Source organism: Limanda limanda, chromosome 16 (genome assembly GCF_963576545.1).
Source record: "Limanda limanda chromosome 16, fLimLim1.1, whole genome shotgun sequence".
Lineage (NCBI taxonomy): Eukaryota > Metazoa > Chordata > Actinopteri > Pleuronectiformes > Pleuronectidae > Limanda > Limanda limanda.
The window spans coordinates 6,365,807-6,384,065 of NC_083651.1; the positions used below are offsets into that span (position 1 = coordinate 6,365,807).

General features: G+C 39.5%; 1 protein-coding gene across 1 annotated transcript in view; it reads left to right on the forward strand.

Moving 5' to 3' along the window:
* LOC133021663 (contactin-associated protein-like 5) overlaps nucleotides 1-18,259 on the forward strand; it is a 91,782-nt gene that overhangs the window by 16,462 nt on the left and 57,061 nt on the right. Inside the window, exons 2-4 of the mRNA XM_061088610.1 lie at nucleotides 3,073-3,183; nucleotides 4,957-5,150; nucleotides 15,783-15,930. Coding sequence (XP_060944593.1) covers nucleotides 3,073-3,183; nucleotides 4,957-5,150; nucleotides 15,783-15,930 — 453 coding nt within the window. The remainder of the gene's footprint in view (nucleotides 1-3,072; nucleotides 3,184-4,956; nucleotides 5,151-15,782; nucleotides 15,931-18,259) is intronic.

Sequence of the window (18,259 nt, forward strand, 5' to 3'; positions counted from 1 at the left end):
AAGTGTTGGGGTATCCGCCTTGTGGTTTTTTGCATTATACTGCTAACTAACAGACGAACAAACAAAAACATTACATTCTCGGCGGAGGCAATAAATACTTGAACTTACATCGAAACCTATAGTGACAGAAAACATCTTCAAAGGAATGTACTTGAAGTCTCAATTTTCGCCTGTGGTATGAAAGTGAGATCAAAATTCCTCAGATATGAGCAACATTATTTGGAGCCAGTTGACAAAAAAAATTGGCCACTTTGGTCCAAGTCCCATCTTCTAACTTGGAGAAGGTGGGGGTTATGACCGATACTTCAACCAGCCACCAGGGGCAATCAAGATGATTTGGCTTCAATTTGATTGACCACAGTGTGACATTTAGCCTCATTTATAGCCTCATATGGGCAGAAATGTTCTTACTCTTCACAGAAAATAAGAGAGTGCGCTAAATCACCGCAGGATTCATGACACGTATGATAGCCGATTTTGTTCTCACCACCATCCTTATGTTTGTAAATCAGAATCATTCTAAATTGACAGGCACGTGTCCATGCTCTGTAATTAGCATACTGCCACACCTCTTTTTTCCATATAAGGACACCTGTTTGTCATGAAGAGAGCGGTGTGCTGAACTGTTGAAGCTATAAGAAGTGACCCAAAAGGTAAAAACACAAGAATCTCACAACAGCAGAAATTGAAGGTGTCGGAGGTGGAAGACACAAAAGGAACACTACAGCGTGATTGACGATATTTAAGAAAAACTTAACCTTGTGCTGTGGTTTACTTTGTGTTTGTTTGATTCACTTTAAAGTTAATGAGACACGTATTTAAACCCGCTACACAACACCAGACTTGACGTGACATTAGGAATAAATTGACCGGAACGATACGGAGTCAGGATCCGACATCATCGATTAATAACTAAATACATGTGATTATCAGTTTGTGTGAAGAGGGACAGAGACTCACACACTCACACAACACATACACATACACATACACACACACACACACATACAAGCACACTCTATTGCAGTTGCTCCTCAAATTTAGGTACAAACACATTGATGAATCACAGATTTATGGGTCAAACATTCGTACGCACGGTTAAAGCACAGATCTATGCGTAGGCACTGTTATTAAATGAGGCCCACTCTCTTTCATAATGGTAAATAGGCACGGTAGTTTGTGATTTCGAGCGTGTTCCACTTGCAACGTTTCAATTGAAATCCAAATGTCTGTAAAATTGTCCCCCCTGCAATTTGAACTCTCACTCTTATCTGGGTTACATTTTTTTATAAAGAGGTGAGTAATGTCAGATGGTGATAATGATGTAACTGACAAGCAGTGTTCACTCTGGTCGTTGATTTTTTAATGCGATGAGAGAATAGTCAACATGTCACTTCTGTGCTGTCCTTCTGTCGGCCTAGAAAAACCTGGTTCCTAGCCGTGGGGTGTACAGCTACGATGTACTTTATGTTTGATTTAAGGGAGATTAAGTGTTCCCACTCAGCCAGCAGTTATGTTCCTGCCGTGAGATTTACGTCTGAGTTCATTTGGAGTTTCAATCCCCTGAGACTTGCAGACAAATGAGCCTCCATCCATCCAAGTCTTCGTTGAATGACAGCCAGACATATAGCTCCACTGCAAGTCTGTAAACAACAACAACAACAGGGTCTGTAAGAACCACACTTTATACGTTGAGAAACTTTCTCTGCACGCACACGGCCAGCGAATTGAAGCTCACCTGTCAATTTGAGAACATGTGTTACACCATCGAAATATTGTTGGTTTGTTTAGCCCTCTTTATTCTGTCAAGGTCTCATTTGTAGTGTATGTTCGTGTCAAGTGTAGATGGAATGGAGGAGCGAGGCAATTGAACACGCTTTTTCGGTGTGGGCTTATATCAGAGAGGGTTTGTCAGCTCTTCAACCGCAGATGAATCGTTCAAGAGAGGAGGGATACAGATTGGAAGGGAGATGAGAGGAGCGAGAGGTCTCCTTTAAGGATCAGAAGTAGAATCTGAGAGACTTTTGACAGATTAAAAGTGCTGCGCTTGCATAATGACTCCAGTGCTTGTCGTGGCGCGTTAAGACGCCATGCCAATGTTCTCATTTCCCCAAAGAACATCTGCAACTGCATTGCAGCTCAGCCATAATTTGAGTCTCGGACAAAACAGCTTGATCCACTTTAGTCACACTTGAAATCAGGATTAGAAGAATCTCTTGGCAAGCGATCTGAGAGCAGTCAAATCAGGTCAGCTGAAATTCACAGGGACGCCCAAAAGGAAAACGAGCTCACGCTGTCAGATCTGCTGTGCTCTTGTCGGCCAGATGGATGGGCAATTTCCACTCCAGATGTGCTCAGAATCCGTCTGAACTCAAACTGGAGTGGAATCTAAAAAATAAAAAAAGCCTCTGACACTCGAAAGAGCGAACCACAAGCTGATGGAGAGGGAGAAGGGATAATTGTAATCAGGCTGGTGCCAGTTTTCATTACGTTCCCAGATAGCGGCTGTAATGCAGCTCTGCACTCATGTGAAGCCAAAAAGCAAAGAGGATGTTGTTGTGCGACTCGCCGCTTTTATGGCGGGCGGGTTTGGTCAGAGGAAGATGAGGCTGACAGCTTTAGATCACTGGAGTCTTAATCTGTTCCTGCCTGTTGGACGTGATGTAATCTCAGAGTGCAGGATTAAAACGAACACACACATGCTCACAAAGGAGTCATAGCGTTTTGTGTGTGGTTTTCAGGGGTCACTGCACGGGTTAATAGACTGTTTGAGGCATCTGAGAACTGGATAAGTGAGGCTGCCCTGTTATTTATTTTCCCCCAGTTCTTTGCTTCGAAACTCCTCCGCCGACAGGTAAAGGTGCACTTCGAATCAACACGTTTAACTTCTCCCAGGATGCATTTTCTGTTATTTACCATCTGCTGAAAGTACCCAAGCAGGACAGGCGGCGAGAGCCCTTCAGAACCATCCTTATCATAGTCAGATCTGCATGTGAAATACAAATGCAAAAACAAATGTTTCAAAGTTAATGGTTTCTGAATGGTGTGTGCTTTCTTTTTGTTTTCTTCCAGATAACTGCATCGGTCCTCTGGTATCAGCGTTGCCCCATTCATCCTTTCAGAGCTCCTCTCAGTCGTCAGTCAGATATGCTGCGTACAATGCCAAACTCAACAGAAGAGATGGTGAGTCGAGACAATGCTCAGTGTTTCTTAATGCTTTGGCTACGCACCACCCACCTGGTGGTGCCGGCAGATACCAGTGAACAATAACAAAAGAGGCAGCAGACCAGAACATGTTTTTGTACTTGTCATATGGGCTGTTTCTGAAAGATAAAAAACTGAAAAGTATTTTTTTATTGTGATTAAAATGAGTCCTGGAGGTGAAACTATGATTGGCATTGTCATCTCACAGCGAGAACATTTTGGGTTAGTGTGTAAATGAAGATGAATGACGCGTCTCCACTTACCCCCTTGTACAAAAATTAAGCAAAACATCTTGGCTGCTGGCAAGTTCCTGCCAATGCGCGCACTTGTCCAAAGCAAGAATTAATTTATTTGAATGGATAATGAATGTGGCGAAGCAGAAGGTTGTGGTTGATGAAAGGGTTGATTGCTCAACTTTTGCCCCATTGGACACCTGCAGCTCCATGCTCCAACCACTAACATGGGAGAGCTGGGGTTTTTGACCTACACTGCAGCCAGCCACCAGGGGTCAGTCAAGATGTTTTGGCTTCACTTCACTGTCATGTTGTCCGTCTTCATACACAAGTCCGTAGCCCTCACCTCTGAGTTTTCATGTTCTCACCTGGGTACACTTGTTTTTTTTCCCACAATCCAAAGCTCTGCCGGCTGGATTGATTGCCCGTAGGTGTGAATGTGAGCATGAATGGTTGCTTGTCTCTACATGTCAGGCCTGTGACAGACTGGCAACCTGTCCAGGGTGTAACCTGCCTCTCACCTAACTTCAGCTGGGATTGGCTCCACATCGGACAAGCGTATATAGGATGGATGTTAACACACTAACACCCGAAGGCGCTGAAAAAAAACACCTTCTAAATCCATTCTTTGAAACAACCCCCTAAAACCTGAGAGTTAAAAACTGACTTTTTCCTGAAGTTAGTGAACATTAAAAAAATTAAAATAATAATATAGCCAGCAACAGCAAACTGCATTTTTCTGAAAAACGTTTTTGAAGGCGAAGAGCTAGCAAACAAAACAAACTGCATTACCCATGATGCATTTCACAGATCACGATGTATTTCATGACATCATAGATAAGATGATCATGTCGCCCACTCAAACGTTTCTCTGTTAAGCAGAGTCACAAGGTTGTTGTCAAAAGGGCACTGACCCCAGAACAGTGCGAGTGGTCAACTGCCAAAGGAAATATAGAACTAATAAAACTCAGATGCCAATAAACATTGTTTTAGTGTTGCTATTTTAAAATGTCAAATCAATCTCAGGAAAAGGAAACTATCTGATTGCTTTGACTTGATTCTAAATTTATTGTGACACCATCAAGATGATGTCTTGTCTTTTAAGTCTCGGTCACTCCTCTGGTACAACTTGTCGCCTTTCAAGTAAGAGGGAGTTGCTGCTTAATAAATAACATTCGACAACTGCAGCTCCCGAGAGCTTTAGACACAAACTCTACGTGACTGCCGCTGAATTGAAGATAATCACCTTTACATTGTCGAAAAATCACCAAAATATTTCTAGCAGGTGCTTTACCAGAGGCCGTACACATTTCAGAATGAATCAGCTATTTTAGAAGAACAGAGAAGGTGTTAATCATTATCAGTTGAAGATTAACTCCACCTTCAACCTGCCTCTGTCCATACAAGGCATATAAATTCTTTCAACCTGAGCCCGAAGGCGATCAGCTTAAACCACAACAATCCACTGTTCATCGACAGAATGGATGTTTAATGGATCTGTTGCTCCGCTTTGCTTCAGGAGCCGGAGGCTGGTCCCCCATGGTGACCGACCAGGAGCCCTGGCTCCAGGTGGACCTCAAGGAGCAGCTGGAGGTGACGGCTGTGGCTACGCAGGGACGTTACGACAGCTGGGACTGGGTCAGCAGTTACCTGCTGCTCTACAGTGACACTGGCCGGGCGTGGAAACAGTACAGACACGAGGATGGAGTGGGGGTGAGTCTATATAAATGTTTCACTTGATCAGCATTCTGTATAACATTGGCGTCATCATTGATTTGCTGCTGTGCTACAACTAAATCCAAATATTATCAATATCATTTTTTATTTAATTTCTGAAAGACAATTTTGAATGTGTGGAAATATTCAGATGTATAATAAACTAACTCAGAGGATGTTTATGGTCAAAGGAAGAGGTCACTATTTTCAAGAATATTTTTCTTAGATTGATTGTCCAGAGTTAGAAGGGAAAGACTTGTAGAGTATGGAGCTACAGCAAGGAACCAATTAGCCTAGCTTTGCATCACCGCTTAGCATAAAACAATCAGTGTGGCTTACAATTCCTCAAATAGCTACATTTTGATAAACTTTTATATGGCTCACAGTAAAAAATAGGAAACACTGACATATAATTAAACATCCAATATAAACACAAGTTTAAATATTAAAGTAGATATATAAACATCAGAAAAATGCAAATATTTAATATAAACACAAGCGAAATATAGAAATAGTAATACAATTTAATCAATACACCAAAATACCATAACTCATCCACACAACATATAAACCTATTTGTTTTTTTTATCTTGTTCATATATTTGTGCTTTACATATTATTTGTGGGAGTGTGCTGACTCTCATAGGTTGTTAAATCATTTTCTGCATTTGAATTTTTTAAGTGAAATTTTAAAATGTAAATTAATAAGGCAGAGGCTATATGAACTGAACTAATTTTTTATTTATTTATCACTTTTTCTGTATTTTGTTAATCTGTGCAAATAAATGTATAATAACAAATTATAACAAAACCGGAAATGTCAAAATATCAACTTATGGTTGGTAAAGGAAAGTTTTGCTCACTGTTTCGCCTGCTGAGTAAGAGAAATTACCTCATCTAATCAATCTCCTTCAAATTATTGGCATGAAAGCAAATACGCATATTTCCAAAAATGTTGTACTGTTAATAAAAACAAAAAACAGCAAGGTCAATGAATAGTTTATGTGGGCTGTGATTGTTGCAAGATTTTTATGTTTGGACACAGATCATAAAGACTGACAGTAAGAATTAGGTTCTGTCGCATCGTTTTCATGTGCTACACTTTGTGGAATTTACTGACTGCATTACAGTTCACTTGATAACATATGCCCTCACTTTTTCAAACATATTTCAAAATGTGGGAAATATCTGGTGTCAACGCTGTAATGATATTGCTTTTTTTATCGTTCGTGTAATGTTGTGTCAGTGAGAGGAGTTACTCACAGTCCGAAAATAAACAGCCTAATGTCCGCACATATGAATCTACCTTTATTTTCTTTGGCCCAGTAACGTCAAAGGCTGCTAACAGGACATTCAATTGTTTTCCAGCGTGTTTGCTACCCGACAGTCGAATTAGCCGTAAGGGTCGTTGCCCACTGGCGAGTCACTGCTGTACAGTGCACTCGTTTTTAGAGTGCTGAGAAGAAAGGGTGCAAATACATGGGGTAATCATTATGTCTAGTGCTGTGTGGGGATTTTTGAATTATTTATGTTCCTGCGTATTTAAAAATGCATTATCTGAAGTAGACCAAAATGTAGGAATTAGATGGAATCAAACATCATGAGGTTTAATAACAACCTTTTAAAAGTCACCCTCCACAAGCCCTGTAATTTATATAAAATAAAAAAAATGAATTTATAGTAATACAGACTTAAATGTTTGAGTCCCTCTGTAAAGACCCTTCAATTCAATGACACCAAATCACACACACACTCATAGATATCGGTTCTCTAAATGAAGATGTATTAATTATTCTGCCAGAAAACTGTGAAAATAAAATAAAATACTGGTTATGTTGAAGAAAATAAAAAAATTCCTGGATCTAACCCCTGATTCGGATTTGAAGCAAAATCCAATAACTTCTTCCCTCCTTCCACCAAATTCCATAAAGTTCTTTCCAGTGTTTTTGTTGTAGTCCTGTTTACAAATCAACAAACAAAAAGACATAACAAAAATAGCGTTCCTCGGAAAATGTTTTTTCTTTGCTGCTACTGGTAATTAGCAAATCATCTAATGCTAGTACGATAACACATTAATCGAAAGCAATATTCCTTTTTCCTTTGGGAGGTTTCAAATATAAAAACAAATCACATTTAAAATCCTCAATTATGAACATTTGGGGGCCCATGATGGTAGCCCGGGATTAAATGTACCATCTGGAAAAACTGTTGCAGATAATTTTGTCACTTTAGATTTTTAGCCAAAAGTAAATGTCTTTATTAAAACAAAATAGCAGAACTAACATTTTGTACAGTCTTCCAAAAATAACATAAAGTATGTAAATGGTGAGAGACAGGACTGTGTGTGTTATCCAGTGACTGATTAATATTTTTGAGATATGGTGCTAGACAGTTCACAGATTGTTTCACACACTGTCAGTCCTCATATCATTACTGCATCTCTGCAAAAAGGAAACAGAGCTATATTCAGTGAGGAGATGAGACATTTTGTGTCAATACCACCAACATGACCTGCAGCTATCGCCCTTCGTAACTGACTCAGAGAAACGAGAGAAAGGCACTTATTTCTTTATTTTCAAATATTAAGTGCTGCAGTGCTGCAACACACTAAATCTAAACAGCAAGATCCCCGTAAACTTGACATATTTACAAAATGTGTATTAAAAGCACATCCACAAAGAAAATGAAAACCCCACACCTCCCTGTGGTGTGGTGTTCTGTGCGGTACATGTGAACTTGCAATTTCAGATCCTGCAGATTTCTAATGAAACTCAGACCCAAGCTGACTAACTACAGCTTTTACCAAGACCTTTGGCTGAAACTAACCCTCATCCGTCTGGCATTTTAACAAGTGAAGCTCAAAGGTAACGGCTCACTGTCAGACACTGAACTGAAGGGGACTAATGAGAGTGCAGCATCTGCTGATATGACTGTGAGCTCTGAGCTACTCTGTGCGAACACTGAGCCAAATTAGCTCCATCGAAAAATTAGCTCCATAAAATACTGGGCTGTGGTTCAAGAGTTCTACTCGCAGACCTCAGCTGCAGCAATACAAGATGGTATGCAACAAACATATATAAAACACATAAATGTGTTATATTAGACAGCATGTTTTAATATGACATACGGAGCATGATGCCAAAGCAGGGGTGAGGAACATCTGGCCTCTGGGATGCATATGGCCCAACACTTTGATCTGCTCCGGGAGACAGGTCATAATCCCCCCCCCCCCCCCCAAAAAAAACAAAATCCATGACAGCAATCAATTTTTTTCTGCGATAAAGATTACATTGAGATGCAGTAGAGCGCTGTACCTCAGTCCTCTCATGAAACCATATTACAATTCAGTAGATCCAGATTTTTATTTGGATCTACACCAAGTTGTACAGACTAAAACATCAAGGTCCATCATTATTCTCTGAGAAATACTGCATTCATGGATCAGCCCCTTGATCTGGATCTGCACCAACATTTAACAGCCTCCTCCCTGACCTGTATCACATCTTTCCACCAAGTCTCAGGGTAATCCATCAAGTTACTGCGTAATCTTGCCTACAGAAAAAACAAACAAACAACCGGACAGGGGTGAAAACATAACCTCTGCAACACTTAAGACAACAAAAGTTTAGCAGGTTAGATGAGATATGAACAAATATATTTTTATTGAGATAAAAGACAGGGCAGTTTTCCTATAGTTTGCTTGCAGGGATTCTGATGCAGATGTTCAGCAGGTGAGCAAGTTGATTGCTAAGAACCTGAAACCTTATTGAGGGCAATGACTTGTTGCTTTTGTGGAGCTGTTAAAACACCTAATATTAAAACTGGCATTCATGCAAGCACTGTGCATGTTCTACTCTGTATGAACAACAATCTGCTACGACATCTGAATATACAAAGTTTTGTGGGAGGTTTCACGACATTAAAAGTACACAAAAAGAACTGAAAACATTTGTTGTTTGCTGTTACATGTCAAACCAGCTGCTGTGTCTGATGATCTACAACAAGAAATCATTGATCTGCAAAGAATCAAGCAACAACATCCCACTGCTTGAGTTCTCTAAAGTGTACGATAGATTTTTTGCATTGTAAGAGATTGTTGTCACAGTCTCGTTACACATAGAAAACCAGTCGACAGTAGTATCATCCATCATTACCATCAGACATCAGATGCCTCACCATAGAGAAGCAGCACCAGCGATTGCATTATAGAAGTTAGTGTGATATATGTGTTTAATAATTCATTATGGCCCTCAAAGGATGTTGTAAAAATGTAAATGGCCCTTGATAGGAAAAAGGTTCCCCCGCCCCTGAGCTAACTGTTTGTTTTTCACCCTTGGTGCATGACTAACATTCTGTTTAATAGTCCATCAAATTAGTTTTGAGCAAAGTTGAAACTTTGGCCAATTGTTGTAGGTAAAGCAAGGCTCTAGAGAAATAGTCAATCCTGCTCTCAAATGAAGCGTTGGAAGAAATTACCGACCCACTGACACCATCATCCTAATGCTCCAAACTGGATATACAAACAAGAATTAACACTGGATTAAATGAAACCCTTTGCGTGGGCTGTACAGGTAAACATACACACATACTACAGCTGTCACATGCCTTTTTCACCATGGGCTTTTGGGTTCGGCAAGCATTTGTACCAAACCAATGCAGCCACTGTAAATGCCAAACTTTTTCTACATGCAGAACTTAATTAGAAACTCGATAACTAGCTAACAATTTATCCCTGGCCAAAACAATAACGAATAGGATCAAGTAGAAAGGACGGCAGCCAAATGGCTCAACCGGAACCCAAGCATCTTTTCAGAATTTTTTCGAAAAAACCAAGCCCAATATTGTCAGGTTCCAACAAACAAGTACCATAGATGTTTATATAGCAGCTGATAAGCAGCCATTCTCTGTTGGGATCACTTTGGTTTTAAAGACATGTTGAAAGTAATTTAACTTCAGTAAATGTACTTGATTAGTAGGTTGCAGCCAGTTGGCAGCAGTATTACATACATTGAGAATGACAGCCTGTGTTTGTTAAGTAAACTAGATTTGAATTCAAAAAATTTAGCAGTTTATTGCTTTGTATTTCCTGTTCACGATGTGTACGTATCCCAAACCACATTTAAATGAACACGCTTCAACTAGCTTCACCTCAGTTACAGTGTGGACGTCACCATCCGTCTATGGAAGTGTTCTGAGCAAAGCCTTGTTAGAGAAATATGTGCGACAACAGAATTGCACCCCTTCACAAGCTGATAATAACATAATTAGTGAAAACCAGGGGAGAAATTCTGTGAAAATTACTTATGTCTGCGGGAGCTTTGATGAGATGAAATGTGTGCTTTTAGCACGTTACGTTCTGTTAAACACAAAGAGTGACTGACATGAAAGACTTGCGCTTGAATGCCTTTCCTTATGTGAAAAAATAAGCTAAGTACCTGATGATACCTTTAAAGCAAACTCTAAAATAAATAGGCAGAGCTGCCGTTAATGTTATCCTCTGTATAATATATTCACTCTTCTTCATGGTAAATTAGCAGGATGATCTTTGCAAAAACTCATAGGTGCGAAGAGGGATGTATTCGAGCAGTGGAGATCCTTTAACATAATTATTTTTGGATAGACTTATTTTGAAGTCTCTTCAGAATGTGGCTGTGAATTAATGTGGAAAACAAAACCCCCCCATTAATGGAGGAGTTTCAACATTCATTTTCTTTCTTGTTAGCTGTTCAGGTAGATGGATCTTACAAGGATTTATATGTGTGTGCATGATTGGCCTTGCATGCAGAAAGTGCTTAGAATGTTGTTCAGCCTGGTCTAAAATCATTATTCATGAATAATACGTTAAAATGTTTTTAGCCATGTTAGGTTGCTCTACAGAGGCAATGCCAGTCTATTTGGTTTTCACTTTGGTCTAGAGTTAACTATCTCAAAAAATGTTTGGATTGCAATTACAAATTTTTTTAAACTGACCTTCAGGGTCCCCAGAGAATGAACCCCAGTGATGTTAGTGAACCCCTAACGTCTCATTTAATGTTACCTCTAATTCTTTACCAATGCTTTTGTGCAGCTGAGAATGAGGCTTTTAGAATATGCTCTAAGTACCTTAAGGCCTCTGCTTTGAGGAATATGAGGATTAGCATAGCTAGGGGGTGTTGATTCATTTAAAGTCACATATTCAATTGGTTTCAGTCACAAAGAAAATATCATTACATTTACCTTATTGGCTGACGCTTTTATCCAAAGCAACTTACAATTAGTACATTCAGCCATCAGGGTACAAACCAAGAACAACAAGAATCAAGTACAATTTGCACAGAAAAAAAGCCAAACTACAAAGTGCTACATGTAAGTGCCATATAAGTACAACAGTATATCTTTTTTATTTATCCAAAGTGTAGTCGGAAGTCAATATCAAATTGCAGATCACCTATTTTAACATTTATTTCTTCGTCTTTGATCAGTTTATTGGCCGGTGGCAAACAACGTGAATATTTAACCTAAACGGGCACTCAGAGACCACATACTTCCACCAAGGCCCAACAACCTTATTAAATCATAAGGCTACCACTGCTAATTAGCTAATAAGCTGACGTAAACACATTGACACATTCATAAACAAGGTGATTATTACAACCATTACACATTACCATGTTAATATTATCATTGTGGTTTAATGTGCAGAGAACGGACGTCATATCAGGCTTCAGAGAGACTTTTCTATAGAGAGTGAAGAAGTTTCAGCGACCTGATTGGTCCTGGTCACAGCACTTCTGGCTTTTCATTCATGGTCAAAGGTGTAATGGTGTTTGTTTAAGTGCTGGGCCACACTAAGGACACACACAAACAGAAGTTACAGCTGGTTTCGAAGGAAACCGCTGTTCCTTCGGCGTCAATTTATACATTTAACTGAGAACATGAACAAATGTTAGACTGATTTTATGAATTCATAGGTTCATCCTGTTAGAGATTAATACTGTCAGACAACCATTCAGCTAACTAGTATTAGCCAAAGCTGTGAATGTAATAGTTTCCTTCCAAAACATCTATCCCCAAAGTTCAGTTTAACCGTCACTCCCGGCATACTGCATTGCGTTCTTTACTTTAAGAAATGTATCCATTACAGGTCGGCACACAGCGTTCTCGAACGGCCCTCCACTTTTTATAACAACTCACTTCCAATCTCTTCTGTTCTGCAGTAACTGGTTATTCCTTTCCTCAAGTGAAGTAACATTATATTAACGTATCTAGTTTCTGAGCAACTTGCAAACTCGTCACTAAAAATGTCTTCCTCTATGGATGTCTGGCTACGCTGCTTCGCACAATTCACGATGGTTCTGCTCGGTATGTCTTCAGTTCTGACCATTTTTCTTTCAGAAGACATGCACATGTTAACATAGTGCACCAGCCATATACAGATCTGAGCCTCAAGGACAAGTTGCAGGGAAGGCATAAGCTCATTTAATAATCAAGGCTATACAAACTCGTATTTCCAGCAGACATTACGGATGGAGCAGAAGTCATCCTAGATTCTTTCACAGCCTTTTTAATGCTTCTTTGCAAATTCATCACAAATAAAGAAATTCAGAAGTGAATGATGAATCAAAGGATATTTTGCTGCCTTTTCATCTCTTGCAATTATTAGCTAGATAGGACAAATTGTTCATAAACGGGCAGCAACCGCCAACTTTAAAGGTGGAATGTTTTCATGCATGCAACCCAATCAGTGGGATGATGTTGTGAATCAATCAATACCCCTTAAATGTCAATGTGACCATTTGACCATTGCATTTGTTGACTATCTTGAATGAGATCTGCTTACTGATCAGATTGGATCTTCAAGCAGTAAAATACGTTTGAATTTCAACCGTATAATGCAAACTGGGGATATTCTATTTCCTCACACGGGGGAATCATTGTTCCGGTGCATTCCGAAAGCGATGCATCTCTGCTCGTGGCAAGGTCATGTGCTTGTTGCCATCTATGTGTTGTCTGAGGCTGTTTAACTGGACAGTGGCCTCAAGGAAAATGCTGCATTGCCTTCATTGCCTGCAGCATGATTTATCCCCCAGTGAATTGATTAAAATAAACTTATGTGCCTGAGCTGTATGCAACATAAAGGAAAACTGACACAGGGGAGCTCATCACTGGAGAGGAAGAGCAAAGAGTCTTAATGAACAGGGAGGGACACTGTTCCACAGTGACAGAAACATAAATAGAAATAATGAAGTCACTGTGGGGTTAGGATTGTTTATGCGGATAAGAAGTCCTCTGGCCCCCTGGAAAACCCTCTGCACCCTCAGGCCTTAATCCAGAGTCTCAGCCAAGTCCCCAGCCGGAAACACACAGGATGCTCCGTTGTAAGTTTTTCCAAAGAGGAAAAAGCACAAACGTCATGTAGCTCAGGACAGTCTCAGTGGAGTTCTTGTACAGTGATGTTGCTGTTGAATACTAATGACTCATGCTGACTTGTGTGAGTGTTGTTGCTTAATGACTTTGTTAGAATGAGTGCTCTGCAGTCTCAGAGATCATTTGGTTCATTAGTTTTTTACAGAAGTTCAACCGGGAGTTCAAGTGTAAATAATGAGTTTAATGGCAAGAATAGTTTCTCAGCTGTTTTTCAAACTTGCAGCACATACACCAGCCATACAGAGTGTCCTATTCAAAGAAAACAAAAGCCTTGTACTTAAAATTCCGAAGGCCTTGAAAACATTATTATTTTCTTATTAGTTCTATTGGCAATGTTTCAAGAAATCGTTATTCTCCTGGTATTCTTCTGTAATCACTGTTGTACAAAGCAGAGTCCTGCATGGATCCATTTTTGCAAACTATGCACCAGTCAGCACCCAAAAGCTCAACACTGGACCCAAACTGTTACCCATAATTATCTCCAAGTCCAATCCGGACCTGCCCAAACCTGAGACTATATGAGCCGTCGCCGTGAATAAACACACATGCTGCATATACAGTCATGTACTTCAAGTCTGTACACAAGAAATTACACAATTTTGTGCACAAGAATTCACAGAATTCTATACACAATTATGTACAAAGGAATTATAAGAATTAATAATTTTTGGCTAGTACCCAATCAGGTGCAGGACAAGGCTGATTTCGAAAAAAGTGATGTAAAATAATAGAAAATGGTTTAGCAACATTTCAATGCAGAGTTATCAACACGTGGAAACTTAATTGCCTATATTGCCTACACAAGTCACATCGCACCACACCAACGGAGTCCTGATGAAGAGGATCATCCAAGCTTTTTACCGTTTTTGATTCATAAATAATTCCTAAAGGGTATTTGTCCCCTGACCTTTAATTTTAGTCATGAATATTTCATTTAATTATGTTGTAAAGAAATACTTGAGCTTAGAAGCTTCAATCTCAGCTGCCTTAAATTACAGCTTTTGAATGCACAGCAATCAAATAGTGTGTCTGACACAAAGCCTGAAAATAACAAGGTGTTGGCTGCAGCCCACAGCCACATGTTTTCATCGACCTCATTCTCAATAAAACACTAATAACTACAGTATTTCAAATTATTCTGGCCAAAGGGTGTTTAGAATACCTCAGTGCTGGGAATATTTATGCTTTATTTGTGGGAAGCAGGTACGTTTCTCTTTCTTTATTCGCTGTAATTGCAGCTTGTAGTGCCACAGTAATACGTTTTCCTCAACCACATGTGTAGGTCCCAGTGCCATTTGTTAATCCCTCCTGTGAATTTCCTTTGCATGTATAAATTAGCTCTTGCTCGTTTTAAGACCCTAGCCACCAGGCCTCGCTCGGTAAATGGCTCAAAATGGAAAAGTGGTGGCATAAATCAAAATAACAGCCTTAACAGTCGCACTGTTACCTTGATTATCAACCAAGAAGCAGCATCCCGGTGTATGTAATGATGCCTCTGCTTTGCAGCGCTCCACACGCATCGTGTGGTCATTTGTGCTGCCAGTCATTGTGTTTCCGTTGTTGTGGAGAGCTGAAATATTGGGCTTCTCTGACTCTGCTGAAGTATTCAGTAAAGCCTGCAGCTCTACTGTCAATGATGTATCTTCTTTTTTCTTTATAGTACGAGTACCTATTGATCTGATATGTCACCTGCCTAGAATCCGTTATGAGGAGGATGGTAATCAGTCATTCAGCAGAGGTTGCTTGTCTCTGTTTCTGTGTCCATCTGTCATCCGCTCTCTGTTTCTCTATTCATGTCCCCTGGTGTTATTCCGTGAAGACTGAAAGTAGAGGAGGGGTGGAAGAGAAGAAAGAAGAATGACATCTCGCAAGCACTTTTTGCTTTTAGCTCTGCAGGGAGAAAACACAATACGAGAGCTCTTATTTTGCCCCCTGGCTTCCTCAGTGGTCATTTTTCCTCGGTCTCACATTGACCTGTTTGAGCAGAGAGTCTCATATTTCTACACCACATGATGATTCTTATCACTTTACATTATATAGTATGTTCAAGGATAGGAGGAAGATGCTGCCCTTGTCAGCACTTTATTGTTTCCTGTGCTATTCGAGGATTTTGTTTTTATACTGCTTGATTTCAGCCTTTTGCTGGTGAAAATCTTGATATTCATTGGCTGTCGATCAGTCTTATGTTGTCATTACACTCTCTCTTTCTCCATCTCTCTGCAGAGGTTTGTCGGGAATGTGAATTCAGAGGCTGTTGTCCAGAACAAGCTGTCCCATCCTGTGAGAACGCGTTTCCTGCGTTTCGTCCCTCTCGACTGGAACCCCAGCGGTTGGATGGGCCTCAGAGTGGAGGTGTACGGCTGCTCCTACAGTGAGTAGCAGACACCCTGCTATTAACACCACAACAAGAATGCACTCAGTCAATACATCAGACCTCTGTAATTACACCACCTAGAAGGATTTGTTCATTTACACTGTACCTCCAGCTCTGCAGCTGCTCTCCTGATCGAGAGCGATGAGAACCATTTCCTAGCCACCTGCTTTTAACATGCTGTTTAGTGTTGCAGACCAGCAGTGAAAATGATTAATCAAAAGACAGACAGCATGAGCACCTCACATGCACTGTGATCTCCTCAGACTCAACACTCCCAAAATAAAACTGTAAATTAAATGCATCTCGACAGCAGCTCCAGACAAATGTGGAAACATCTGGTGACGCTCTTGTTAAGGGTTTTGGTTGTGATCCAAATGCTTAGGCAATTCAATTCAGCCTTCGTTTTTCGAGGTAGACATAATTTTAAATGCACTAAACAAACACTTTGCCCATTTTTTTTTACTCTGTCAGTTTTCAGTTTTTCTTACAATACTGTACCTGTGACAGTTCTGTATGAGGTTTAGATTGCAGATAACCTCTTATTTTAAACCTTTAACAAACAAACCCAGCAGTGTGTGCAGCTAAATGTTGCTGAAAAATACAGCTTGATGTGGAGGAACTACAGAAACACAGAAAAATGCAGGCTCAGTTTTAATATTTGCACAAGCTTAATTAATTAGTCTATAAGGAGTTCCTACTACAGTTTATGCTCGAAGTCTGTTAATTGACATGTGCAATTTTGAAATATATTTTCATGAATGATGTTTTTTTTGGCCCTTCTGTGTATATACAGTATATATAGTTTTCTAAAATAAATTATTATTTCAACCTGGAAGTCTCACACATTGTCGCAAGGTGTTAAGCCATAGTGCTAAGTACTGTCCCATAGTCACACCAGCGGCTAAAACAAGCTTCTACTATTTAATCTGCTGCAGATTGTTACATATAAAAAACAGATACAAGTGAATTGTATAGCTACTATGAAATCCGATGGATGTATCATAGTAGTGTTTAGTTGTTTGTATAAATAAACCCTAACTTAACCTAAAATGTTGTGAAAAGGAACCATCTTTGATCTAAGTTGTCACTGACAAAAACAGATACTGACTGTTTTATAAATGTATAAGGTGATGAAGCCAAGGTTTTGCGTAAGCGTCATATGAAACAAGAAACTAGAAGTTGTTATGGTCTATTTATTGAGGCGTCACACATGTATTATGACCATATTTAGTAATACGCTTAGTAGGATAAGTAAATACATGGAAATAGATGGAAATTCATTTTAAAAGGTGAGATTTTAAGGGGTTTAAATCAGGATATCTTGCTTTTAGACCCTATGTGGGCCTCATCATGGAGTCATTGCTCTGCCATGGCAGAAAAAGGTGACCCACATAACGGACACAAAAAAAAGACAAAGGAGTGACTGTGAGTAAGAGTCTCCTTATGAAGTCGAGTGGTAACATCTTCAGCTGGTGTCAGCGGACGCATGTTGAAACATGTAACACGCATCAAAGCTGCCTCACAGACACAAGTAAAGAAGACAGGAAGTGTCAAACCTGGGAGGAAATGTGGAAATTGCTTTTCTGGATGATCAGCCTGTGATGACGCATGTCGACACCACTGGTGTGTGGGTTTCCTAAGAGAACAATGCTGCTCCGCAAGTGCAAAACTCAGCAAAACACAGTTATCACATCTATTTCACTAACTTCTCTAAAGAAAATATTATGTTATATAAACATTTAATTTTGTTAGAACAGGCTTGACTGAAAACTAAACCTAAAATACAAATAGTCCATAAGTTATGATGTTTTTCATTTTTTTTTCAGAAATGGCAAAGGCCAGGCAATTTGTTTTTCATTTTTGCCTAGCCGTGGTGTTCTAATGACTTAACCACTTAAAAACGTACACCACTTTCCAAGCCTAAACCAACAGCTCACAAATATCATTTGGAGTTAAATCAAAAACTTCCACATGGAAGCTAGCATGTTAGGTAAAACAATAATTAGCCGATTCTTATTTTTTTCCCCTGTAGTTTTTACCTGTAAATGAAAAATGCAAGTTTTTACGAACAGGTTTGGTATTCCACAAAATCGAATGAGGTAACAGCATAATCAATACATCAATTTTATTCAGGATAGATAGAGAATATCATATAATTAGCTATTCTCTCTTAATTTGAATCAGATATTTAAATAATTATACTAGCATTAAGGTTAAGGTATTTCAGTATACACATAAACAGTACATTGAAATAACTATATCTGACTACAGAAGCAGAGCCCCGTTTTCATTATGCTCCTCATGTGTCTTGCCTTAAATGCTTGGC